This window comes from Psammomys obesus, unplaced genomic scaffold (assembly GCF_907164565.1).
Source record: "Psammomys obesus unplaced genomic scaffold, mPsaObe1.curated_primary_1811, whole genome shotgun sequence".
Lineage (NCBI taxonomy): Eukaryota > Metazoa > Chordata > Mammalia > Rodentia > Muridae > Psammomys > Psammomys obesus.
Genome location: NW_026594928.1, coordinates 500 through 27,663, shown reverse-complemented (window position 1 = coordinate 27,663; position 27,164 = coordinate 500). Strand labels below are relative to the sequence as shown.

At 39.5% G+C, this 27,164-nt stretch overlaps 1 protein-coding gene across 1 annotated transcript; it reads right to left on the bottom strand.

Annotated features, from left to right (window-relative positions):
- Positions 1 to 6,307: 6,307 nt before the first annotated feature.
- Positions 6,308 to 22,785, bottom strand: LOC129685648 (dynein axonemal heavy chain 7-like). Its single transcript, XM_055619157.1, has 6 exons — positions 22,676 to 22,785; positions 22,372 to 22,564; positions 20,485 to 20,646; positions 16,153 to 16,347; positions 7,384 to 7,517; positions 6,308 to 6,500 (listed from the first exon to the last, which is right to left on the bottom strand). The coding sequence occupies exons 1-6, from the start codon at positions 22,783 to 22,785 to the stop codon at positions 6,308 to 6,310; spliced, it is 987 nt and encodes a 328-aa protein (XP_055475132.1).
- Positions 22,786 to 27,164: the final 4,379 nt, after the last annotated feature.

The window sequence follows — 27,164 nt, the reverse complement described above, 5'->3', positions numbered from 1 at the left end:
ATGGCTCAAGTGTTGGAAAACTAGTATCTTAGTTCCCTATATGGGAACAGATTCTAGCATCACATCATCAAATCCTACTAGAATTCAAATGATAAGAAGGAAGAACAGCATCATGCGAGGTAATCGTTTCACTGCTATGTGTATCAGTATGTTTAAAATCACAACAAAATCCTTTTCTCTAGTTATGCTGCCCATGAGCTACTATGATGCTGTGTGTTTAGAGCAAGATGTCCAAATGGTATATGCTCCAGGGCAGTTTGGTTTTATTCTGGAGATCAAAGCTGTTTTATTGGGATAAATGCTGCATAAAATACAATCCAGTTAATTAATAAAGCCCTTCTGTCACAGTCCAGGAACATTTTGGACATTCACCCAATAGTAGTTTTGTCATTGTCAGACTTTTGAAGATTCTGTCTCTGCACTGTGGCCTTGGGTTCATGGAAAAAGCCGGTTCCCTGACAGCCTAGATGAGAGAAGTTAATCGGACAGTGCGTGGCACAGGTGTCAAGCACCTTCTTCTGACTCTGTAGCTGAAGATATGGCTGACTTGATCAGTCTGGCACTGAGTGATGTTGTTAACATGCACCAAGTTCTCTGCACTGACCGAAGCTCTAAGGTCTTGGAAGTAAAGGGTATGTTCTTGTGTAAGGCTTGTTTTATAAGCACTTGTGTTCATAGGAACACTGTAAAGGATCTCAGAGTGTGTTCTTTCGAATGTACGCTTCACGATGTGATTTATGTTAAGAATCATTTCAAATTCAGTAGTATCATTATTCAGGCATTGACTTGATTTTGTCCTTGCTAGAATTTCTTTATGGCTTGGCTTTCTGTGGATAAAATGGATCTCATTAGTACATTTGCTGAGACCAGATATTTTAAACAAGTGGTAATTTTAACTTCCTGGTTGATTATAACTCTTGAAAGCGTCAAAGAATCTGTGCATTCCTTCTCTGTTCACCACTCAAGTGCACTCTGCCAATCACTCTGTTAGCCCTCGCTGTGAGTAGGCAGACTTGACGTGAGGAAACTTCAGAGTGCCCTAATGGGTTTTTGTTGTCATTTGTCTTTGTTCTCTGTACATTTGAATCTCCAAGGCAAACATTTCTAATGTCTAGGTACCCCCTCCCTCCTCCACCAGGCCATTCTCTCTATCTTCAGCATGTCTGAACAACTAATTTAATTATTTTTAAAGCTTCCATATTCTTCTCTTTCTAAATATAATTTTCTAAAAAGCTTTATGTTTGTTTTAAACCACAGTGTGCCATTCAGAGCATAGTCCTAAGCTTCCAGCGTTGCTTCACAAAATTCCTGAGGCAATCCATTTGACATTTTAAAAGTCAGAATTTTGGGGGGCTAGAGAGATGGCTCAGGGGTTAAGAGCACTGGCTGTTATTCCAGAGGATCTGGGTTCAGTTTCCAGCACCCACATGGCAGCTCACAATTGTCTATAACTCCAGTTCCAGGTGACTCAACACCCTCATACAGACATACATCCAGGCAAACCACCACACACATAAAACAAAAATAAATAATTTTTTTAAAAAATCAGAATTTTGTTTAGCAGTGGGGATATCATCAATGAATATAGTTAATTAAGAATATAATTAATGAGTTTTCAGGATAATTTGTTGTTGTGCTTTTTATGTCTATTCATTACTTCTGGAAACTTGTCCAGTTGAAATAGATCTCACACTTGTTTCATTGTCCTTTTTTATCTTCAAGTTTTAAAACCTTACAGAAGCTGCTTAATGCTGCTTTGGCATCATCTTCTGTTAATGTTCTGAGAATATACACCAGATTTTCATTTGTCTCAGAGATAAATATCCAAGAGTATTACAGGCGATGCTACTCCTTATCACATATTAATTTTTCCTCGACATCAAACATCTTGTTTGGGATCAGGGAAAGGGAAGGAATATTAGAAACAAGCTCCTTCCACACTCCTCCCACTCAGAGACACTCAGATTCTCCAAAAAAAAAAAAAAAAAAAAAAAAGAAAGAAAGAAAGAAAGAAAAAGAAAAAGGGGAAAGGAAAAACTCTTAGGTTTTAAATTCATAGTTTATAGTACAGTGAAAACACTAGGATGTTTATATCAGTATGAATATTCTAAAATAATCTTGTCTTAAAACTACCACTGAGTTGTACAACTAAAGAGACAACAGACTTGATCCTGTGATGCCCTTGGCTGAGTTTACAGCCTTGCCAGGTCTCCCACATGGACAATGGCGGCACTGATTAAGGAAGCAGGCAGAGAATGGGGTCTGATATCCTCGCCTCTCTGCTAAATAGGTGCTTGACTCTTCGATTCTGGTCTTGCCTGCAGAGCCTTAAAGAGTCACATACAACACAATGCACTGCAGAAAGGTACCGCATCCAGCTGCATAAGATACAACATTTGAATTTTCTGTGTATGTATGTCTAGGAAGCTGCACAAGTAGCTATACATTTTTCTTCCCTTTCCCTTTTCATCCTGTCTTCTTTTTTCCTTCTGACCTATGTACAGAATCTCTTTGGATTCACAAACACCATTCATTCTGTTCCCACTAAACTATTCTGTTGAAAATTATACATAACATGGAAAAGCAAATATGCAAATATAGCATTATGTCAAATAAAACTGTCTAGATGAAAGCTTCATTTAATGTAAACAATATAACCCACCAAACTAGAGCTGTACCGTGTTAACCAAAGACCTGAATAAAGCCAAGGTGGCAAATTCAGAAACTTTCCTTAAGTGTGTCCAGTGCAGACAGAGCTGCCTCCAATGCTGGAATTGCCTCAGCAAGGTCACTTTCACACTCATTTTTCAGGGCTTGGGCTTCTTCGGCCTTCCCACTGGCTATCTCTTCATCTAACTTCACAAACTTTCTTTTTGCTTCTACTTGTGCAGATTCTATCTCAATAACCTAAAGAAAAGAAATGGGAATATTAAAAAAAATAAAGACAAAATTTCAAGTAATATATTGTTTCTTCAAGCCCAGAAACAATAGAACATTTGAACACTAGGGAATTGAACACATCCTTGTGAATGGTAGAAAGGTTTGTTAAGAACAATTGTTCTGAAATTTGAAGGCAAATGGATAGAGCTGGAAGCAGTCATTCCGAGTGGTAACCCAGATACAGAAAGACAAATGTCATGCTGTCTCTCTCACTTGTGGATCTTAGTCTAAAATCTTTCGATATATTTGTCTTCTTTAGAATACCCACAGAGGTCAGGAAGTTAATAAGGAGATAGAGAGGGAATGGGTTTCCCGGGGGGTGGGGATGACACAGAAAGCAGTGATATAAAGGGGAAAGAGAAATAATAAACAAAAGGGTTAAATGGGGTTTGGGATGGGAAGATAAGGTAGAGGAAGAGATACAGGGGAGAATAACTAACATAAAGACTTTCTGGGAAAAAAAAAACATAGGAAAAACATATGCAGAAGGCTCCTAAAGCATCTGCGTACATAGAGAACGTAAATGGAATTACCCTATAATAATGCCCTATTAGATACTACTGGTTAGCAAAAAGCCCAGGAATGTGTTACCTCTATGTAGGTAGAGGCCATTAAGGTTCCACAGATACCAAATATAGCAGGCTATTACCATTTCTCTGGGTGACCCTTCAACTTTATGGTAAAACCCTGTTGCTGACTCCACAAACTCCACATACTCGGGGCACAGAGCACCAAGAAATCAAGCTGGTGTTGGACTTGGAAGCCTCATCCCTACTGGCTAGCTTTTATAGTGCCGGAAAGTGCTGGGCATGTTACCAGAGGAGAAAAATAGTTATCAGTCTTATCTAGCATTGAACCCTGACAGCTACAATAATTACCTGTCCGGCAAGAAATTCTCACTGGTACAACAGTGTAAGAATGGAATGGGAGTAACAAACTACTTTCTGATAGGATTTAAGGCCTGATTCACATGATGCAACCCATATTTGGCACCGTTATTGGGGCCGAGAACCACACAGGTTGTAGTTGAGAACTGTTACTATTATTCTTCAGGTGCCAAAGATTAATATAGCTCACAAATTTCATCAGAGAAGCTTCTCTATCACATTCCTCTTCTCCCAAGTTTTGGGATTACTGTAGAAGAGTGGGTAGAAAGACTAAGAGTCAGAGGCAGTAGTGACTACAAGGAGACCTTTCTGGTTACAGCAGGGCAGTTGCACATATGAACTCAACAATTATGGCAGAACGCAAAAGCCATGTGCAAGCTCACACAATGACCATCCCTAACCGAAGAGCTATTGGAAAGTGATGGCTATTTGAAAAGATGTCCCTCAATGGAGGAATGGATACAGAAATTGTGGTATTTTTACACAATGGAATACTACTCAGCAATCAAAAAGGAGGAAATCATGAAATTTGTAGGCAAATGGTGGGATCTAGAAAAGATCATTCTGAGTGAGCTATTCCAGAAGGAGAAAGACACACATGGTATATACTCACTTATATAGTCCTATAAGGTATGATAAACATAATGTAATCTATACACCTAAAGAAGATAAACAAGAAAGAGGACCGGGGTAAGATGATCAATCCTCACTTAGAAAGACAAATGGGAGGTGCATTGGACATAGGAGAAAACAAGTAACAGGACAGGAGCCTACCGCAGAGAGCCCCTGAGAGACTCTACCTAGCAGTGTATCAAAGCAGATACTAAGACTAATAACCAAACCTTGGGCAGAATGCAGGGAATCATATGAAAGAAGGATACGACATGTATGACGTGGAAAGGATAGGAGCTCCATAAGGACCAAATATATCTGGGCACAGGGGTCTTTTCTGAGACTGACACTCAACCAAGGACCATGTATGGATATAACCTAGAACCTCTGCATGGATGAAGCCCGCGGTAGCTCAGTAACCAACTGGTTTCCCATAGTAAGGGGAACAGGGACTAGTTCTGACAGGAACTCAATGGCAAGCTCTTTGACCTCCCCACCCTCCAAGGGAGGAACAGTCCTGCTAGGCCACAGAGAAGGACTTTGTAGCCAGTTCTGAAGATACCTGATAAAACAGGATCAGATGAAAGGGGAGGAGGTCTTCCCCAATTAGTGGACTTGGAAAGGGGCAGGGAGGAGATGAGGGAGGGAGGGAGGGTTTGGAAGGGAATGAGGGAACAGATACAGCTGGGATACAGAGTTAATAAAATGTAACTAATAATAAAAAAAGAAAAGAAAAGAGAGAATTAGCTTTATTTCTGGTAGGTCTAACAGACTCTAGTATTTAGGAGTATATAAGCAGCACTAATAGGACTCAATGAGTTAAAAAACTAAGGATGCAAAGTTGGGTGGAAATAGCATGGGGAGTGTATCTAGGAAGAGATAAAGAGAGGGACAAAAGGACTAAAATACAATGCATGAAATTCTGAAAGAAGTAATAAAATATTTTAAAACAAAAAGCTAGGTGTAGAATAAAATGAGAAGAAATCTAAATATGTATGACCTTCTTTGGAAATGGGTTCCATATCACCCTTTAAAAGTGACAAATACATACAAAAAGTGAGATATCCAGTCAATAGAAAAGTGTAAACTCCACAGGTTCCAGGGGCAAAAAATTAAGGTTAATTTCAAGACTAGTTTTACACTATTCAATTGTCCTTTGACATCAATAAAAATGTTGATGTCCTACCTGCATCATACGTGCATTTTCAATCTTTGCCTCCTCCAATTTGGGCTGTAACTCAACAAGCTCCAGTTGCATTTCGCCAACCTAAACAGACGGGTTACATTAAGGTTTCACTTCTGTAATAGCTGACATAGAAATCAGAAACTTAAGTGCACCATAAAAGGCTGGACATGAAAAATATTAATCTTCCCTGTTCCTTGCATGATAAAGAGAATCATGAGAGCACATATAGTTCTTTTCACAAAAGGCTTTGAGTCTTTTAGGTATTACACAGAACACAGGGAAAAGGTAGTGGCCATATGCAACCAGAAAGGATGTCAGCTCAGGTACTTACATCATACTATGGTATGAGACAAAAACGCCAGTAAGTATTAGCAGCATTAGATTCCTTAGAAAAAGCCCATTTTATATTTAACATCTGCTACAACAGAGAGCCAAAATAGATTTCTCATTCTCTCAAGTGATTCGTTATTTGGTTCTTTGTGATTTGGGTCAACTTAATGAGTCTCTCTAAAACTTTCTCATCTGTAAAATGAAGACGTTAGGAGATGCTACTTCTCAGAGCCGATAAATGAGTGACTGCAGCAATGTGTGAAGTACCTATCCCAGAGCCTTGAAAATAACATGCTTCCAACAAACAGTTGCTCTTGTTTTTGTTATTGTTTTTTACAGCTATCGGTATGCTTTATAATTTTGAACAGCTTATCGAATTTACCTGAGACTCGGCAAAAGCTAACTGGTCAAGTCCATTCACATAGCGTTGTTTTGCTTCCATGACAGCCTGACGTTTCTTAGTCAAAAGCTGCCGAAATGAGCCAATAAGTTCAAGATAAGAAGTAGCGGTAACATAGTTATGTCGTCCTAAGTCTTCTAAAAACCTAAAAGAGAGGCAGCAACAGACTGCAGTATAAGCAATGGATTTCACACCGATGTAAATTCAGCACAGCATTAGCCACAGGCATTATAGGTAAAGGTTAAGGCTTATCCAGAACATGCTAAGTATTTAACATCATGAAACTCCAGAAATCTATACATAACCAGATTCCAAGTTCTTATCTGAAAAATACCAAACAATAATGATATGTTAATAAAAGCACAAATCAAAGATGCCTATAAATGTTGAATTACAGTGAAAAAAAATACAGTCTTTATTTTACTATGTGTCATATGCCAGGATGCTGTAGCCTTGTAAGACACTCAAGCTATTGTCTGAGGTAGGCAAGCATCAGGAAAGGGGACTGCAAATGGGACAAGTTTAAGTGACACTGTATGTTACATGTTGGCTGAAGGTATAAGGCCAGGCATACATGTGTATGTTTATACATGGAAGGATATATAGGGGATATACAAGTGTACAGACTATGACACACTACTTGGTACCTCTGTCCAAGCCAATTTTGCTGGATAACTGACCCTAGATGAACAATATAATAGCAATTAAGCTCATGCCTCTACAATACAAGGATATAATAATCAATCCTTAGAACGCATGCGGTGATGTGTATCAGAAAAAAAAAACAGTTGTGTGTTTGTCTGATTCTAACTTCTTCTGGTCATTTTTCATATTTTTGTGAGACAATTTTGGATCTTCATAATAAATTCTTCCTTTCTATTATTTGCTAGCTGAGAGTTTTAACTAACCAAATAACCAGAAAGCTTAGAAGACAAAGAAATAACATCAAAATTCTGGACTTTTGTGGAAAATCTAAGACATTTAAAATACAATGCATTTTTGTAATTCAAAATGTCATTATTATTAACCTTTTTGAAAGGTCCATAATGGAAGTGTGAAAGTGTTTACAGATCGGGACTATCTCTCGTCGCTCAGCCTCAGTAAGTGCCAGAGTTTCTAAGAAACTCACAGCTACACGCTCAAGAGCATCCTCAGGCCATGGCTAGAAAGAAGAAAAATTTATTAAAGATGAGCAGTTTCAATCCAACCATGTGAGCTGTGACTTCATTTAGAAGAAGAGTTTAGGATTATGAAGTTGAAACTTTAATGATGAAAACAGAATTAAGTAGATTGAGGTCCCAATATTTTTTAGATCTTTATATATGTTAAAATGAAAATAAGGATAGCACAGTAAGAACTAATGACATGTTACATGTTAAGAACATAATTCGACCACTTTCTCTGCTCCTCTACTTGGACATTCATTAGGCATTTCAGTTTAGCATGTTTGTTGCATATGATGCTGTCTATTCAATATCTATTAGCTCCTTTTCCCTGATTAGAGAAAAGGAGGAACGCTTTTTAAATTTGGATTTGTCATTAATGTCCCTCATAATCTCTATCATAACATCCAAAAATAGAATTTTTTATTTTCTTCCACCCAAATGTTCTTTTTTTTTTTTAATTTTATTTTTCTTTTTAGTTACATTTTGTTAACTCTGTGTCCCAGCTGTATCCCGCTCCCTCATTCCCTCCCCAACCCCACACTCCCTCCCTGGTCTCCTCCCTGCCCCTTTCCAAGTCCACTGATAGGGGAGGACCTCCTCCCCTTTCATTTGACCCTGTTTTATCAGGTATCTTCAGGGCTGGCTGCAAAGTCCTCCTCTGTGGCCTAACAGACTGCTCCTCCCCTGGGGGTGGGGGAGGTGGCCAAACAGCCTGCCCTTGAGATCCTGTTAGAAATAGTCCTTGTTCCCCTTACTTTGGAAAACTACTTGGTTACTGAGCTACCACGGGCCACATCCGAGCAGAAGTTCTAGGTTATATCCATAGATGGTCCTTGGTTGAGTGTCAGTCTCAGAAAAGACCCTGTGCCTGGATATATTTGGTCCTTGTAGAGCTCCTATCCTTTCCATATCATACTAACTTCCCTTCTTTCATATGATTCCCTGCACTCTGCCGAGGGTTTGGTTATGAGTCTTAGTGTCTGCTTTGAAACACTGCTAGGTAGAGTCTTTCAGATGCCTTTTGTGGTAGACTCCTGTCATACGTTCAATGCACATCCCATTTGTCTTTCTAAATGAGGATTAATCACCTTCGCCTGTGTCCACTTTCTTGATTATCTTCTTTAGGTGTGTAGATTTCATTATGTTTATCATGTCTTGTAGGTCTATATAAGCGAGTATATACCAAGTTTGTCTTTCTCCTTCTGGGATACTTCACTCAGAATGATCTTTTCTAGATCCCACCACTTGCCTGCAAATTTCATTATTTCCTCCTTTTTGATTGCTGAGTAGTATTCCATTGTGTAAAAATACCACAATTTCTGTATCCATTCCTCCGTTGATGGACATCTGGGTTGTTTCCAAGTTCTGGCTATTACAAATAAAGCTGCTATGAACATGGTTGAACAAATGTCCTTGTTGTGTACTTGAGCAAATTTTGGGTATATGCCTAGGAGTGGTATAGCTGGGTCTTGAGGTAGCACTACTCCTAGTTGTCTGAGAAAGCGCCAGATTGACTTCCAAAGTGGTTGAACCAGTTTACATTCCCACCAGCAGTGGAGGAGGGTTCCCTTTTCTCCACAACCTCTCCAACATGTGCTATCACTTGAGTTTTTCATCTTGGCCATTCTGATGGGTGTAAGGTGAAATCTCAGGGTCGTTTTGATTTGCATTTCCCTAATGGCTAATGAGGTTGAGCATTTCTTTAAGTGTTTCTCTGCCATTTGATGTTCCTCTTTCGAGAATTCTCTGTTTAGCTCTGTTCCCCATTTTTTAATTGGATTACTTGGTTTGTTGCTTTTCTGCTTCTTTAGTTCTTTATATATACTTGATATTAGCCCTCTGTCAGATAAAGGGTTGGTGAAGATTCTTTCCCAATCTGTAGGCTGTCTATTTGTTTTGATGACAGTGTCTTTTGCTTTACAGAAGCTTTTCAGTTTCATGAGGTCCCATTGATTGATTGTTGCTCTTAGAGCCTGTGCTGTTGGTGTTCTGTTCAGGAAGTTGTCTCCTGTGCCAATGAGTTCTAGGCTGTTCCCCACTTTTTTTCCAACTGATTTAGAGTATCTGGTTTTATGTTGAGGTCCTTGATCCACTTGGACTTTAGTTTTGTGCAGGGTGATAAATATGGATCTATTTTCATTTTTCTGCATGTAGACATCCAGTTGGTCCAGCACCATTTGTTGAAGATGCTGTCTTTTTTCCATTGAATGGATTTGGCTTCTTTGTCAAATATTGAGTATTCATAGGTGTGTGGGTTTATTTTTGGGTCTTCTATGCGGTTCCATTGATCCTCCTTTCTGTTTCTATGCCAATACCATGCAGTTTTTATTACTGTTGCCCTGTAGTACAGCTTGAGATCGGGAATGGAGATACCTCCAGATGATCTGTTGTTGTACAGGATCATTTTGGAGATTCTGGGTTTTTTGTTTCTCCATATGAAGCTGAGAATCTTTTTTTCAAGGTCTGTAAAGAATCGAGTTGGTATTTTGATGGGAATTGCATTGAATCTGTAGATTGCTTTTGGCAGGATGGCCATTTTCACAATGTTAATCCTACCAATCCATGAGCACGGGAGATCTTTCCATCTTCTGAGATCTTCTTCAATTTCTTTCTTCAAAGACTTGAAGTTTTTCTCAAACAGGTCTTTCACTTGCTTGGTTAGAGTCACACCAAGGTACTTTATATTATTAGTGGCTATTGTGAAGGGTGTTGTTTCCCTAATTTCTTTCTCAGCCTTTTTGTCTTTGGTATACAAGAGGGCTTCTGATTTTTTTGAGTTGATTTTGTATCCTGCCACTTTGCTGAAGGTGTTTATCAGCTGAAGAAGTTCTCTGGTTGAATCTTTGGGGTCGCTCATGTATACTATCATATCATCTGCAAATAGTGACACTTTGACCTCTTCCTTTCCGATTTGTATCCCCTTGATCTCCTTTAGTTGTCTTATTGCTCTGGCTAGGACTTCAAGTACAATGTTGAAGAGATATGGAGAGAGTGGGCAGCCTTGTCTTGTCCCTGATTTCAGTGGGATTGATTTAAGTTTCTCTCCATTGAGTTTGATGTTGGCTATAGGCTTGCTGTATATTGCCTTTACTATCTTTAGGTATGTGCCTTGTATCCCTGATCTCTCCAAGACTTTAAACATAAATGGGTGTTGGACTTTGTCAAATGCTTTTTCAGCATCTAAGGAGATGATCATGTGGTTTTTCTCCTTCAGTTTGTTTATGTGGTGGATTACATTGATGGATTTCCGTATGTTGAACCACCCTTGCATTCCTGGGATGAAGCCTACTTGGTCATGGTGGATGATATCTTTGATGTGTTCTTGGATTCGGTTTGCAAGTATTTTATTGAGTATTTTTGCATCAATGTTCATAAGAGAGATAGGTCTGAAGTTCTCTTTTTTTGTTGGATCTTTGTGTGGTTTAGATATCAAGGTGACTATGGCTTCATAGAATGAGTTTGGTAGTGTTCCTTCTATTTCTATTTTGTGGAATAGTTTGAGGAGAATTGGTGTTAGTACTTCTTTGAAGGTCTTGTAGAATTCTGCGCTGAAGCCATCTGGTCCAGGGCTTTTTTTGGAGGGGAGACTGTTAATGACTGCTTCAATTTCCTTGGGAGATATAGGGCTATTCAGTCTTTCTACCTGATCTTGACTTAATTTTGGTAGATGGAATCTGTCAAGAAAGTTATCCATTTCATTTAGATTTTCAAATTTTGTGCCATATAGGCTTTTGTAGTATGACCTAATAATCGTTTGGATTTCCTCAATGTCTGTAGTTATGTCCCCATTTTCCTTTCTGATTTTGCTGATTTGGATAGTTTCTCTCTGCTTTTTAGTTAGTTTGGCTAAGGGTTTGTCTATCTTGTTGATTTTCTCAAAGAACCAGCTTTTTGTTTCATTGATTCTTTGGATAATTTTATTTGTTTCTAATTGATTGATTTCTGCCCTTAGTTTGATTATTTCCAGCCATCTGCTCCTCTTGGGTGTATCTGCTTCTTTTTTTTCTAGGTTTTTCAGTTGGGCCATTAAGTTGTTTGTATGTGATGTTACGGATTTCTTCTTGTAGGCACTTAGTGCTATAAATTTTCCTCTGAGCACTGCTTTCAATGTGTCCCATAAATTTGGGTATGTTGTGCCTTCATTTTCATTGAATTCTAGAAAGTCTTTAATTTCTTTCTTTATTTCTTCCTTGACCCAGCTGTCATTGAGTAGTAAGTTGTTCAGTTTCCATGTGCATGTCGGCTTTTTGTTGTTTCTGTTGTTGTTGATGTCCAGCTTTAGTGTATGGTGGTCAGATAGTATACAAGGGATTATTTCAATCCTTTTGTATCTGTTGAGGCTTGCTTTGTGACCAACTATATGGTCTATTTTGGAGAAGGTTCCATGTGGTGCTGAAAAGAAGGTGTACTCTTTTGAGTTTGGGTGAAAAGATCTATAGACATCTATTAGGTCCATTTGATTTAGGGATTCTGTGAGTGCTTTTATTTCCCTACTTGGTGTCTGTCTGGTTGATCTGTCCTTTGATGAGAGTGGGGTGTTGAAGTCTCCCACTATTAAGGTATTAGGATCAATGTATGATTTAAGCTTTAATATTGTTTCATTTACGAATGTAGGTGCTCTTGTATTTGGGGCATAGATATTTAAAATTGTGATGTCCTCTTGTTGGATTTTTCCTTTGATGAGAATATAGTGGCCCTCCTTATCTTTTTTGATTAACTTCGGATGAAAGTCTATTTTATTAGATATTAGGATGGCTACTCCAGCTTGTTTTTTGGAACCATTTGCTTGAAAAACATTTTTCCAGCCCTTTACTCTGAGATAGTGTTTATCTTTGTTGCATAGGTGTGTTTCTTGGATGCAACAGAATGTTGGGTCCTGTTTCCGTAACCATTCTGTTAGCCTGTGTCTTTTTATTGGTGAGTTGAGTCCATTAATATTGATAGATAATATTGACCAATGCATGTTAGTTCCTTTTGTAATGGAGTCGATGATCTTACCCTGTTTCATTGCTTATTTTCTTTTCATTTTTTGTTGGGATATTATCTGTATGCCCTGTCTTCTTGGGTGAATTCATTTTCGTTGGATTGGAGTTTTCCTTCTAGTATCTTCTGTAGGGTTGGTTTGCTGTATAGATATTGCGTAAATTTAGTTTTGTCATGAAATATTTTGTTTTCTCCATCTATGTTGATTGAAAGCTTTGCAGGGTATAGTAGTCTGGGTTGACATTTGTGATCTCTTAGAGTCTCCATGATGCTTGCCCAGGCCCTTCTGGCTTTCATAGTTTCTGATGAGAAGTCTGGTGTGATTCTGATAGGTCTACCTTCATATGTTACTTGGCCTTTTTCCCTTGCTGCTTTTAATATCTTTTCTTTGTTCTGTAGATTTAGTGTTTTGACTATGATGTGACGTGATGTGTTTCTTTTCTGGTCTAGTCTATTTGGTGTTCTGTAGGCCTCTTGTATATTTATGGACATCTCTTTCTTTAAGTTGGGAAAATTTTCTTCTATGATTTTCTTGAAAATATTTTCTGGACCTTGGAGCCTGGAGTCTTCTTTTTCATCAATTCCTATTATTCTTAGATTTTGTCTTTTCATAGCATCCTTGATTTCTTGGATATTTTGTGATTGGAACTTTTCTGATTTTACTTTTTCTTTGAGAGAAGTATCAATTTCTGCAAGTGTGTCTTCAGCTCCAGAGATTCTCTCTTCCATCTCTTGTATTCTGTTGGTGATGCTTACTTTTGTGGTTCCTGATCTTTTCTCCAAGTTCTCCAGCTCAAGAATTTTCTCATTTTGTGTTTTCTTTATTGATTCTAATTCTGTTTTCATGCCTTGCACCATTTCTTTCAATGTGTTTGAATTTGGATTCCTGTCTTTCTACAATGGACTCTGTTTCTTTGTTCATTTCCTTTTTATATGCCACTAATTTTTTCTCTACTTGTGCCTCTATTTGTTTGGCTATGTTTGCCTGTGTTTCTTTAAGGGTTTTGTCTATTTCTTCTTTCTTTACCTCCAATTGACTGGCCAACTCTTTGAAAGATTTGTTCATTTCCTCCTTATGAGCCTCAAATAATTGAGCAAGCATGGCTTTAAGGTCATTTTCCTGTGTTTCTGATGAATTGGAGTATCCATCGATTTTGGGGTTTGCTGGTGAAGTCATGATGTCCTGATTTATGTTGGAAGTGTTCTTTCACCTACCCCTGGCCATTGGCTTATCTGAGACCTTCCCTGTTTGTTTTTGGATTCTGCCGATCAGACTGGTACTGTCTCTCTCTTGAGTCTGGAGAATTCTTCAGGAAGTTGAGAGAGGTCCCGTGTCCTTAGCGTGTGCTGAGGACTAGCTGTACAGGCAGGTCACTTGGCAGAGATCGGGGTATCTGGGCTCTCTGCTCTCTGGTTTGGCCCTGCTTCTTTGATGTGCTCCGCCAGTTCCGTGCTGTTGTCACTGCCAGGTTATGAGGTCTTGCTGCAGCTGGAGATTTCAGGGTGGTCACGTCAGTGGGAATCGGGGTAACCAGCCTTTCTGTTCTCTGGTTTGGCCCTGGTTAGTCTTAAACTGGAGGGCTGATGTGCCCCACCAGCTCAGTGCTGCTCTGCTGCCAGGTTAGAAAGTCCCGCTGTAACTGGAGACTGGGTTGCTAGTCCAGATGCTTTCTGGGAAGTCCTGGGGTCTCTTCACTGTGCTCTCCAAGCTTCGGAGGCCCAGCGCCTGGTGTGTCTAGCTTGTATGGCGTTTCTGTCTGGTTTTGGTGAGTATATAGCGTATTCTCTGTCACTGTGGGATTGGGCGGGCCTTATCGTCAGTGATCGCGATCCTGCGGAGCTAATATGGCGTCTAGCAGACTCACGCCCTGGGAGGATGGTGCAGCCGCCACGCGAATCTGGGGCTCAGAGACACAGTACTGCTGGCCTTTGCTGATAAAGGGCTTGGGGCTCCGCCTTAGTGGCTGCAGGCCCCAGGCAGTTAGGTCGGCGCTGAGAAAGGCTGAGTCCCGCTGTGCTGAGGAGGAGGGAGGTCTGGGGGAGGGGAGTGCCGAGAGATCAAAGGATCGTTTCTCACCTTCCCCAAACAAGTCCCTGGGTGACCCGAGACCAAGGTTTTCACCTCCTGCGATGTTCCCTGTTGTTTAGAAAGTCTCTCCGTTGTTTCCCTGGCTTCAGAAGTTCTTCCACTCATCAACTCAGAACTTTATCTCTTCCACAGCTCGGAAACTGTGTGTGCTAGTCGCCATCTTGGCTCCCAAATGTTCTTCTTACGCAGTCTTTTCCGTCTCAGTGAAATGCCTTCTTCTGCTTCATCTTGGACTAGGCCAATTGTGATTTTGCTCTAGGACCTTTATCTTGCTGTTTCCTCTGTCCAGAATCCTGTTTTCTCAGACCTTCATATGGTTCACTTTCTTTCTTCCTTCATATTTATGCCCAAAAGTATCACAAAGATCTTCCCTGGATGCTCTTTCTAGAACACTTGCTCCTGTTATTATATGACCTCTTGTAGTGTTACCTTCAGAATTTACCAACACCTCACAACCACTTGATTATTTTTCTATTATTGGCTTCCATTTAACCACTGATAAAATTAAACAGCATAGAAACAAGGACTTTCTTTTTATCATTGCTTGATCTTCAGTGCCTAAAACAACACTCAATAGCAAACATTTTAAATATTTAATGAAACAGTTTATGCTTCTTTACTTTTCATTAGAATATTTTTCAGGTTTTCTTTCAGTCAGTTTCAACAAGATGCTTGTAATTTTTTTCTTTTAGAGCAGTATATTTTTTTAAGAACTTCCTTTTTGGGGGAATGGGGGGGATTCAGGACAGGGTTTCTCTGTAAAGCTCTAGCTATCCTGTAACTTACTCTGTAGACCAAACTGGGCTCAAGCTCAGGGATCTGCCTCTGCCTCTGCCTCTGCCTCTGCCTCTGCTTCCCAAGTGCTGAAAGGCACAACCTACCACCCTCATGTCAGCAGACCTCTTTTAATCAGAAGTCCTGAACCAAGGAAAAATGTTGCCCTTCTTCCAAATAAGAGGGAATTTCTCCTCTCTGAACGTCCTCAGGACGGTACATTGCTTTATTGTTGACTTCAGAATTGAGAAGATCTCGGACATGAGTCTTGAGCCTCATGGCCTTCGTACTAGACCTGTAGCACCAACTCTTCAAGGCCTCCAGTTTGTGGAATGAAGATTTTGACAACTTCAATGATCCATAATCTTGGGGACCAAATCTACTCATAATCCTCCCCAACACACACACACCTCTTTGTATTTAACTTTAAAATATGGGGGCTATATCCTATGGTTCCAAACCCACTTTCTATGTAAGTGATTTATCTTCACACTTTAAAAATTGGCTGTCTTCAGTATACGTTTTGCAGATCAACATTATATGTCTTTCTTTTACTGACTGTTTTCTTTCATGTCTTCTCCAGATTGTGAACTCTTTCTGGGCAACACATAATCTATCAGCTCCTAGCAAGTAAACACTATAACTCTTCCTAAGTACTACACCCATCATTATAGTAACTAAGCAATAGACACTTGCTAAATATTAGCCAAGCTTAAATAAGATTTTGATAAAATTCCCAGAATGAGTAATTCTGCTCCCTCAGAGCAAAACAAAGCAAAACAAACCTGAAACCAGTCAATAGTACAACAATTGATGAGAGATGGAAACTGTCTCAGACGATTGCGAAAGGCATCTCCTATAGGGCTAAAGGCCACCACGATGTGAAGATTATCTTTGCAGCGATTTACAAAGAAAGCAAACAAGGCTAAGGGGCTGAGTTCACCATGTTTATTGCCAGCCTGAGCTACTGGACGAACACCCTAAGAATAGAAAATAGAAAACCCTGTAAATAAACATATACTTATTATAAGGAGATTACTACTATGAGATATTAGAAATTAGGTTTGTATTAACTATCATTAAAATTTTATTTTTATAACGAAGGGATGGCTTTGATACAGTTTGTGCCTCTAGAATCTCTGCCTACACTATAATTTTACAATTTACAAACAAATTATCTGTCAAGAATTTACCAGGTAAAGATAACCAGAAAAACTCATCAAGATTATATGTAGGCCTAAAGGCAACATTGTTTTTATGGGGAAAAAAAAAAGTACTGCAATGTCCACCTGAAAGAAACTGACTAAACTTATAAAACACCCCATAACCTTTATACTGAGTTTTATAAAACTTTTCAACAACAAAGTAAAAGCAGACTCAGAAAGACAAATATTGAATGTGTGCTTTCTCTCATAAGCAAAATCTAGATTAGATGTGTGTTATATATAATAATTATATATGATACATATGATGTACAGTAGAAATATGCAGAAAGAAGATTTAAGAAAGGATGAGGAGAATGAGAAGATAACGGGAGAAAAAGACAAATATTATGGCTATAACCTAGAACCCCTGCTTGGATATAGCCCACGGTAGCTCAGTATCCAAGTGGGTTCTCTAGTAAGGGGAACAGGGACTATTTCTGACATGAACTCAGTGGCAGGCTCTTTGACACCCTCGGAGGGGGGAGGAGTAGCCTTGCTAGGCTACAGAAGAGGACATTGCAGCCAGTCCTGAAGAGACCTGATAAGCTAAGGTCAGATGGAAGAGGAGGAGGATCTCCCCTATCAGTGGATTTGGAAAGGAGCAGGGAGGAGATGAGGGAGGGAGGGTGGGATTGGGACGGCATGAGGGATGGGGCTACAGCTGGGATACAAAGTAAGTAACCTGTGATTAATATAAAAATAAAAATTATTATAAAAAAGAAAGTTCTCTTTAAAATGTGGAACTTAAATTTAACAGAGAAAGGAGACTTTCTGGAGGGAAAAAAGATCTAAAGGAAGGTGATAAGCAGAGTACAACATCCTAAAAACCTGTTAGTTTGTGTGCATGCAAAATAACAAAAACAAAACTCTTAAGATGTATTATTACGTGCTATGGTAAGATTAGCAAAATAAAATAAATGAAAAAAACAAGTTATGTAAGAATACATAGAATATTATTTTCTTGTGTTAAATTGTAAAATACTTGGTCTGGAGGCAAGGTATGCTTCTGGTGTAGGAGCAGCATGGCTGTTTCTGATTGCTCCCCAGGAGAGAAGTCATGCTGGTACTGAAACCCTATGGCTCCAGAGGCTCATAAGCCCTAAGGGGAAGAAGCATGCTACTGTCGCTTTTGCTAAATGAACATGTTGTCAAAGTACCTTCGAAATACTTGTGCTTATTTCATAAATCAGTGCTGCTTTCAACCTTGGTCAGACAAAGTCCCTTTTTGCAGTGGGCTGCAGTTAACGCAGAACTCATACGTGGTTAAGATACTGCTGCGTTCACACTCCTAAATGGGACATCTGTATCATAACCCCACCCCAAGGTTCAGATAGCTACATAGAAGAAACTGTGAAGACTCTAGAGTGGAGGAGAGGGAGGAGTGCTGTGAGATGCTGCCTTCTGGCCCCGAGTTGCACTGGTGAATTCATAGGCACACAAAATCAAGCTAGCATGCATGAAGGAGGGGCTCACTAGACCTCACTCAATTGCTACTGGCATTGATGACTCTGGAGAAGGGTGAACCAATCTTATTCAGGGCATTGTCTGTGCCCCCGTGTACAGCCCCATACCCATGTGCATGCTGGCAGCACTAATCAGACTCTGTGAATTATAAAAGCTAAAACAAAGACCTGAGGAAGGAGGGGGTCATATGTGAGGGATCTGAGGAAGGAGAAGGGAATTGGTGAATGGACATGGTCAAGACATACCATGTACATGTATGCAATGGTTAAAGAATAAATAATATATATTTACAAATATATATTTCTGAAACTGAGACTCCAACCAAGAACCATTCATGGACATAACCTAGAACCCCTGCACAGATGTAGCCCATGGCAGCTCAGTCTCCAAGTGGGTTCCATCGTAGTGGGAACAGGGGCTGTCTCTGACATGAATTCAGTGGCTGGCTCTTTGAGCACCTCCCCCTGAGGAGGGGGCAGCCTTACCAGGCCACAGAGGAAGACAATGCAGACACTCCTGATGAGATGTGATAGGCTAGGGTCAGAGGGAAGGGGAGGAGGACCTCCCCTATCAGTGGACTGGGAGAGGGGCATGGGAGGAGAAAAGGGAGGGTAGGTGGGATTGGGAGGAGATGAGAGAGGAGGCTACAGCTGGGATACAAAGTGCATAAACTGTAATTAACAAAAAAATTAAAAAAGAATAATTGATGAAATATATATTTATATATACACACATACTAATGTAGTGGTGTACACCTACATTCCTAGCACTTAGTGGGCAGAGGTAGGAGACCAGTCAGTGCTGCGTTTCTGAGACCCAATTTTATGAAAAAAGAAGGTTGACATAAGCTGGGTATGATGCACACCTGGAATCAAGTTCTCAGATGCCTAAGGCAGGAAGACTGCTTGGACCCAGGTACGTGGGGCCGAGCAACATAGAGAAACCTCATCTCAAAAAACATACACAGGGCCTAGAGCAGAGCTTCTCGGCCTCCCTGATGCTGCGACCCTGTAACAGTCCCTCATGTTGAGGTGACGCCAGCCACAAAGTTATTTCATTGCTGCTTCACAATGTAAATATCTGATATCTGCTCTGAGACCCTCAAAGGAACCTCAAGCCACAGGCTGAGGACCACTGGGCTGGAGAGAGGCCTCGTTGATCAAGAGCTCTCACTGCTCATTTTGGGGCCCTGAATTCAGTTCCCAGCATCCATGTCTGGTGGTTCATAACTGCCTGTAACTCCAGTTCCAAGGGGTCTGAGGTGGACACTGGCGCACACTCTCTCATGCACACAAACAAAAAGAAAATATTTAAAAGTGTATATAAACATGCAAATATAAAATAAAATAGTGAAGTAGTGAAACGTTTAATTAGAAAACAACAACAACAACAAAACAGTAATGGCTCATTTTGCTTATTCCCTCACCTCTCTGTAACCTGACAGCTGACAGTAGTAGGTGCTACACATTTGTATTTTGTCAATTAGACCATAAAACCTGACTTTACATGTGTGTAAAGTACACACATGTATATACATGGTCATTTACACACATGTATATATACCTAAGAAGTAACATATGCTAAAAATATATAATATGTAAAGAAAACCATCATTTCTTACAGTCCTTATATGTATTCATGCTAATATTATACACTATATATGTACAAATATGTATATAATATACATATAAATGTACACATATATAAATAAAACTATCTTTTCTTACAGTCCTAGCATATACATTGATTCTAACATTATTGTAATATACATATACAAATGAATATATAATATGCACATATCCTGTACATAAAATACATATACACATATAATGTAAAATAATCTATCCTTTCTTACAATCCTAATATATATGTGTATATATTATATATAAACGATTAGAACTAATATATATATTAGAACTCTAAGAAAAGATAGTTTTATTAAGAATTTGGGAAATCATACTGGACAGCAGAAAGCCATACAATTAATTGAGCAGGTAAGTCATGTTTTCTTTCTTCCTGTGTCTTTCTTTCTTTTTGAGACCATGTCTCAAAATATAGTCCAAGCGGCCATCAAACTCCTGATCCTCCCGCTTTAGTCTTATGAGTGCTAGGATTAGAGGTGTGTGCTACCATACCCTGATCTGGTTCTTACATCCGTTTAAGAGATGATATTAAACTCTAATCAACCATAAGCATGCTAAACATCACCAAACATAAAATAATTGCTACTTTATGAAGATAATAATTATAAAATAATTTCTGACTCACAGCTATGCTAGAATAAAATCCACCAAAATGGTATGTTAAACTAATATACTTTAAATTGTATAAGCTATATTTATTTAATTGCTTAATTTTTATAAGTTATATTTATCCTGACGATCACAGAAAAGTTTTCAGGATTAAAAAATTCCTGTGCCAAGAGCAAGACTCCCCCGAAGCATTTACCTCCATTACTTCTTGCTTTTCATCTGCTGCAAAAATGTTAGGAACTTCACCAGTATTGAGCACACTGTCGATATCTTCCAGAAAAGCTTCCTCTTTAATCTGAGTGTCTGTGATCAGAAAGACGGTCTTCTGGCCTTTCATGCCTACATTTCTTAGCAAGGTCTTAAAGGAAAATGTACGGATAAGCAGAATGCAGTGGGCTTGCGTTGGGTTTGCTTTCCCCTTCTTTTCACATTTTGGTTTAAGAGACTTTGATTCTGGTGGTGCTGTCAATCAAGAACTCCATTTCTCCCATACTATGGGGGAGCAATGCAGACTACTTAGTTTCCTCAAGCTTGTAGACATAACAGTTGGTTCAGAAGGCATGTGATTAAGGACCCAGGAGCCACGGTGTCTGGTGTGATTCACCTCCCTTGGCAGGGGCTTCCTAGGAGATCCCCCTCCCCACCAAATTCAGGCTATTGCCACTGTTCTTGGTTACCAGAACTTGATGATAATCCCCTAATAACAACCAGAAACTTTTTCTCTGCTCTAGCTTTCATAGGAACTGAAAGGTGCTGTGGAGGCTGCTCTGAGAGGACAGGTCATCCCGAGTCTTGCCCAGTTGTGAGCCCTACGAACAACAGTGGCATGAATGGCACGGGGTGCAGGGGACAACCAGCCACAGATGATTGGTTTTAAGGCCTGATCTACAGGAGGGAGCTCATCCATGGTACTGTAAACTTGGCCAAAAGTCCTTGCTTGGGAAGGAGATTTTTCTGAAGAGAAATAACCTAATAGTGTTACTTTTGCTAAATGGACATAGTTTTATGTCAACTTGATACAAGCAAAGTCATCTGAGAGGAGAGAACCTCAATTAAGAAAATACCTCCGCAAGATCAGGCTCCAGACAAGCCTGTAGGGCATTTTCCTAATTAGTGATTGATGCAGGAGGGCCCAGCCCATTGTGGGTGGTGTCACCCTTTGGCTGGTGGTCCTGGGCTCTGTAAGAAAGCAGGTTGAACAAGCCATGGGAAACAAGCCAGTAAGCAGCACCCCTCAATGGCCTCTCCATCAGCTACTGCCTCCAGGTTCCTATGCTGTTTGAGTTCATGGCCTGACCTCCTTTTAATGATGAATAAGTGCTGTGGAAGCATAAGCCAAATAAACTCTTTGCTCCATAACTTGCTTCGGTCATGGTGTTTCATCACACAATAGAAACCCTAACTAAGACAGCATTAAACTGCTTTCTAAACATTTATCCTTTTACCCACAGATTAGTTCACCTCTCATCCCTCATGAGAGAATTCTCTTACTGCAGTGGAGAATCATTAACACAGACACAACTAGAGAATAAATGACTGTGCACTGCTCAGCCTCAGACAGAAAATCTGCATTACCTGCTTCTCCCCAGGCTCAGGAAACGTTACAGAAGAGGGATCAGAAAGACTATAAGACCCAGGAGCTGGGAATGGCCATTGTGAGATATTGTTTTTTAGACAAGATACGGCTGTTCCACTCATGAACTCAAAACACCTGTGGCTATCTGTACAAGACCTTATGGTAATCATATATTCATGTAAAATAAGTCTTCTCAAACCAGAATAAAGACAGAAATCAGTGGCAACTGTGATAACTTGCATTAAGAAGCCTTGTTCTTGTTACATATCACTTCTTTTAGCTTCGGTGTTTTCAACAGTGAAGCCTAGAGACAACTATGTCACAGTGTTGTATCTAGAGAATGAGATTATGTAATTAAAGCACTCACAAGGTGTTCACCACTCAAAGCAGGCACCCAATGGGTAGGACAGGATTAGCATAACTACCAAAAATACATAGCTGCACCGGCTGGCTCCCATCTACTAGCCAAAGTGTGAACTTCTATCACACTAAGATTCATAATCTTACCTTCATATCCTCTCTCCACTCATTCATACCATAACTCTTAGAAATTTCTGGTTGGAAAATCTGCATTTTTGCCATAGATGTAGCCAGACGAGTTAAAGACTGCCGACCACTCCCTCCAAGCCCAATAAGCAAAGCGTTTCCTCCAGACTGCTTTAGAATGCGGCATATTCTTGATAAATGTTCCAAAACATACCTAGCAAAAGTAAGAGTTATTATCCATAACAACATGCATGCAGATTTTCTTACATTTCATTAAACATATTTTATAACATCGTGTTGCATTGTATATGCACAGAAAATTTACCGGAAAACTAAAACATGCAGGCGCTGGGGCTGGGGCGTTTCCCCACACAAGCCTGAAGACTCAAGTTCAAATCTCCAGAGATCATCTAACAGCTGGATGCAACGACACATCTGTAATCCTAGAACACCCAGCAGAGGTGGGAGCCACAGATCTGAGATGCTCTGGAGACTCAGGGGTCCAGCTAGCCTGGCTTCTGCACTGGTAAAGAAGTCTTAAACAAGGCGGAAAGGTGGGGCCTGGCACCTGAAGGTTGTCCTCTGGCCTCCATACGCCGTCCAAAACCTCAGGGATTTCTTTTTACTACTAAAGATTAAGAGGAGGGCTGACTGAAACAGAGAACTTAATAAATCACGGGTGTTTTATATTGTAATCTATATGACAGGTATTTGCTATGTTTCTGTCTTACCTATTTCATGAAAATTTATGATAGAAGTTTCAAGCATGCATAAATGTGAAGCATAGGTACCTAAACACAACAAGGTTCATTCTCCTTTTGTGGGTTTGATTATACTCATCCAAACACTGGTCAACAACATCATTAAACTGCTGAATATTTGGAATTTCAATATAAATTCGATCATCCCCTTCGAGATCAGGATTTATATAATCTCCAAACATGAGATTTCTTAAGTCTTCTTCGGTTACCTGTGGAACAGAAATCAGAAAATCATAAAAATAAAATTAAAAATAAATTTAAGAAAAAATTAAAAAAATTAAGTTGTCACAGTTGACTATTAGCTAATTCTTTTAAACACTAAGAGAGAAAATAATATGTGTATAAAATTAGCACACAAAATGATATCCTTATGCAGTAAGAACAAAAATTTTATTGTTTTGTTCTGTAGTCTGGGAATCAATAGGTTTTTATTTTAGGGGTGTTTTGTTGGCATGTTTATCGTGTGTGTTATGCCTGAAGAGGCCAGTAGATGGCAGCAGATCTCCTGCAGCCACGTAGCCGGTTCCATTCTCTTTTAACCTGACATATTTTTTTATATTACTGTATTAATTTATACCGTAATTATAAATATAATTATAATTATACAGTATAATTATAATAATATTAACTGTAATATTATATATTATAATATATAATATATTATATTATATTTTTTATATTACTGTATTATATTACAGTATAATACTGCTCCAGTATTATACTTACTGGAGCATTCTCTTTCCGCAGATGAAAAAAGACAGCATCAAATGGCTCCTTAAAATGGTCCTTTACAACAGCTTTAGTCAACACGAAGAGCCAGTTTCGATCTTCATCGTTAATGAGGCGATCATAAAACACACGGAGAACCTCGTGCACGAACAGGCGAATCATGGTGTGTTTGGTCTCTATAGCGTCTTTCTCAATGAGCAAGCAACCCCGGATGACACGCGAGAAATCACGCAAATTAAAAGTATAATGAGATTTTGCGGGAGTGGGTAAAAGATTTTCCATAGATTTTTTATATATCTGTGAAGGAAAAAATACAATTCAAAAATGAAATACTTATAATTAATTGTCCTAGCAAATTAGAATAAGTAATATTTTATTTACCCTATTAGATTATATCACTATGGAAAACACGCATAATATTAAGTCTAGCATGTCGTTTATGTTCGTTTTGGTCTATGACACCAACCAGGTACTATGAAGTTGGGTGAACTTAATAGCCTTTCAACTTGGATTTCATTCGCTCTTACTTTAGTTCCCATTTGTTATAATTGCCCCACTTACAGATGACCTGAAAGTTATTAAGCAGTTTAAAATCGAAATAGAAACTAAAATCAGGTAACTCATTCTAAAGCAGTTCAAATACAGAGGAAGGAATAATGTCTTTGAGATTAGCAATGATCTTTAAATCAATCAGCTCTCTCCCTCCCTCCTTCCTGTTAGACTCTGGCTCCTCTTCTTCCTCCACCTATCTTAACTGGTATAATATAGAGACAAGGTACACCCTCCCCCAATGCTGCATTCATTTTAAGAAAGCCAATACTCTCTTCAGAGAAAATGAATTACTTTTTTAATATATCCTGATAAAAAGAATGGCATTATGTTTCATTTGGATATTTTCTGTCATTTATTCCCTGCCCCAGCATCTACCTATGGTAGGTCTCTTTATTTATTTATTTGTTTGTTTGTTTGTTTGTTTATATTTTTATTATTAGTTACATTTTATTAACTCTGTATCCCAGCTGTATCCCGTTCCCTCCCTCATCTCCTCCCTGCCCCTTTCCAAGTCCACTGATTGGGGAGGACCTCCTCCCCTTTCATCTGACCCGGTTTTATCAGGTATCTTCAGGACTGGCTGCAAAGTCCTCCTCTGTGGCCTGGCAGGACTGCTCCTCCCTTGGGGGCTGGGGAGGTCAAAGAGCCTGCCATTGAGTTCCTGACAGAAACAGTCCCTGTTCCCCTCACTATGGGAAATATCGTAGGTCTCTTAATGTTTCAATGAGAGAAAATGGTTGGGCTGAGGCCCAACCACTCATTCCAAGTAATATCTGAAATATTACATTTTACAAATAAAAGCGCTTTCCTGTATTAGGATAAATCTTCTACTCAGTCATGGTTTGGGTCTGAAATGCCCCCACCAAAGGCTCTGGTGTTAACGGCTTGAGTAGCAGAAGATGGGCTTTTGGGAAGTGATAACACAGGGGGGGGCTCTGACCTAAAGATGGACTCCCAGCACAAGGCATCATCAGGAGATGGTAGAAACTAGAAGCTGTGGCCCAGCTGGAGGAAGTAAGCCATGTGGGCATGCCATTGAAGGGCATTGCTTGTGCACAAACCCCTCTTTATCAGTGTGAGCATGGTGAGGTCATTACGAAATTTCCTTTGAGAGAATTTTTCCCTTTAACAATGAGGCTGGCTCCAGCTTCTGAGTAAGGCAGATAATACACCCTGAGCAAATCAGGAGGCGCCCTTTGGCCACACAGGCATATATTTTTACTCTCATCCTTGCATGCTTTTATTTTTTTACTGAAATGTACGTGGTCTGAGTAAGAGTAATGTGTATATAATCTTTCTTTTTTTAAAAGTGTTGGAGCTTGGTCTGATGCGTGTTACTAGCCCTTAATATCTGATTACATCTATCTTTGTTTTTTAAACCTGCATAAGACATACATGATTGGTTGATTAAATAGCTTGTACCTGGGAAGGATAGAATGGAGCAGGCCTGGCTAAGGTTCCCAGGCTTTCTGAGGAAGAATCAGGAGAATCACAGGAGAGACCGACTAGAAGAGAGGAGGAAGGAGGATGCCAGGATGGGTTAGTGTGGAAAAAAAAAGAGCATGGGCTGGGAGAAAGGACTCCAATAATAGCATGAAAAGGCCCAGATGAAGAATACAAGCAAGTACCACTGGATTATAGATGATTAACATGGATGGCATCGAATGAGAGTTGGGAGATGGAGATGAATAGTGAGGTTATTGAGCCAGTGTAGGTGCAATCTCTGCCCAGCCCAAGGTAAATAAGGCAATTATAAATCTAACAGGTGTCTGTGTCTTATTATTTGTGATGGTGGGTTAAATAATACCACCGTAATAATATTAGAGCAAACAATAAACATTTTATAGCCCAACAGCCATTTTTTAAATTATTACAGCATAAAAGTATGAAGAACAAGGAAGGAAGATAGAAGAGAGAAAATTTAACAAATTCCACAGTAGAACCTAACCATCAAAGAAATGCTTATGATGCGACAGGTGCTGGTGATGGGCAAATACCTTATGAGACATGTATTATATCTCATTTTAGTGATTAAAAACAACTTGGGCCTTCAAGAAGGCCCAACTGCTTATTCCTGGGCATTAAGCTAGGGACAGCAGTCAAGGCTCAGACCCAGCTAGATTCTTTACCTTCAGCATCTGTGATTTTGCTGCCCTTAAACCGTCTGACCAGGATCTCTGATAATGGAAACGAAGATGGCTAAGGGATTCAGACCAAGTGAGTGAGGCTAGAGTCTCATGCTAACACCCCTTACATGGCATTACTTGCTCACCTCCATAGTCCCACTGACTATTTGGTTTCCCAGTGCAAAGTACTCTGGAGAAAATTCATGAGACCTGAGGTAGAATGACATGATTGATGAGAAAATTCGGACCATAGTCTCATCACTGAAAGTATTGATAGTACAGACGTTGAAATGTCGAATAAAACGAGGAGTGACCGCATTTCTTCCACCACCTGGAGGACCCATGGCAGATATCAGTTCTATATCAACCAGTGTGATTTTACTGGTGTCTTTCAGGTCATACCTGGAAAGTACACACAAAGAGAAAGAAAGAAAAAAAGATAGAATGAAACACATATAGACACAGATTAAAGCCTTAGAGCTTTAATCTAGTTTTTGTTTCTGTGGAAGAGAATATTTTATTTACTTAAGTCTCAGTTCTATTCCTCCACTCAGAGATGCTTATTCTGTTTCCCTTCACCTGCCTTTCCTTGTATTGTCATGCTTCCTTATAATTTGATTCTGTTAAATTTTCCTTTTCTCCAAAT

Coding starts and splice junctions, on each gene's coding strand:
- LOC129685648 (XM_055619157.1), bottom strand. CDS start 22,785: ATGTGTCGTTGCATCCAGCTGTTAGATGATCTCTGGAGATTTGAACTT. Junction 22,565..22,675: donor CTGCATGTTTTAGTTTTCCG/GTAAATTTTCTG, acceptor TACTTTTGCTAG/GTATGTTTTGGAACATTTAT. Junction 16,348..20,484: donor AAAAGCAAGAAGTAATGGAG/GTAAATGCTTCG, acceptor TTCTATTCTTAG/GGTGTTCGTCCAGTAGCTCA.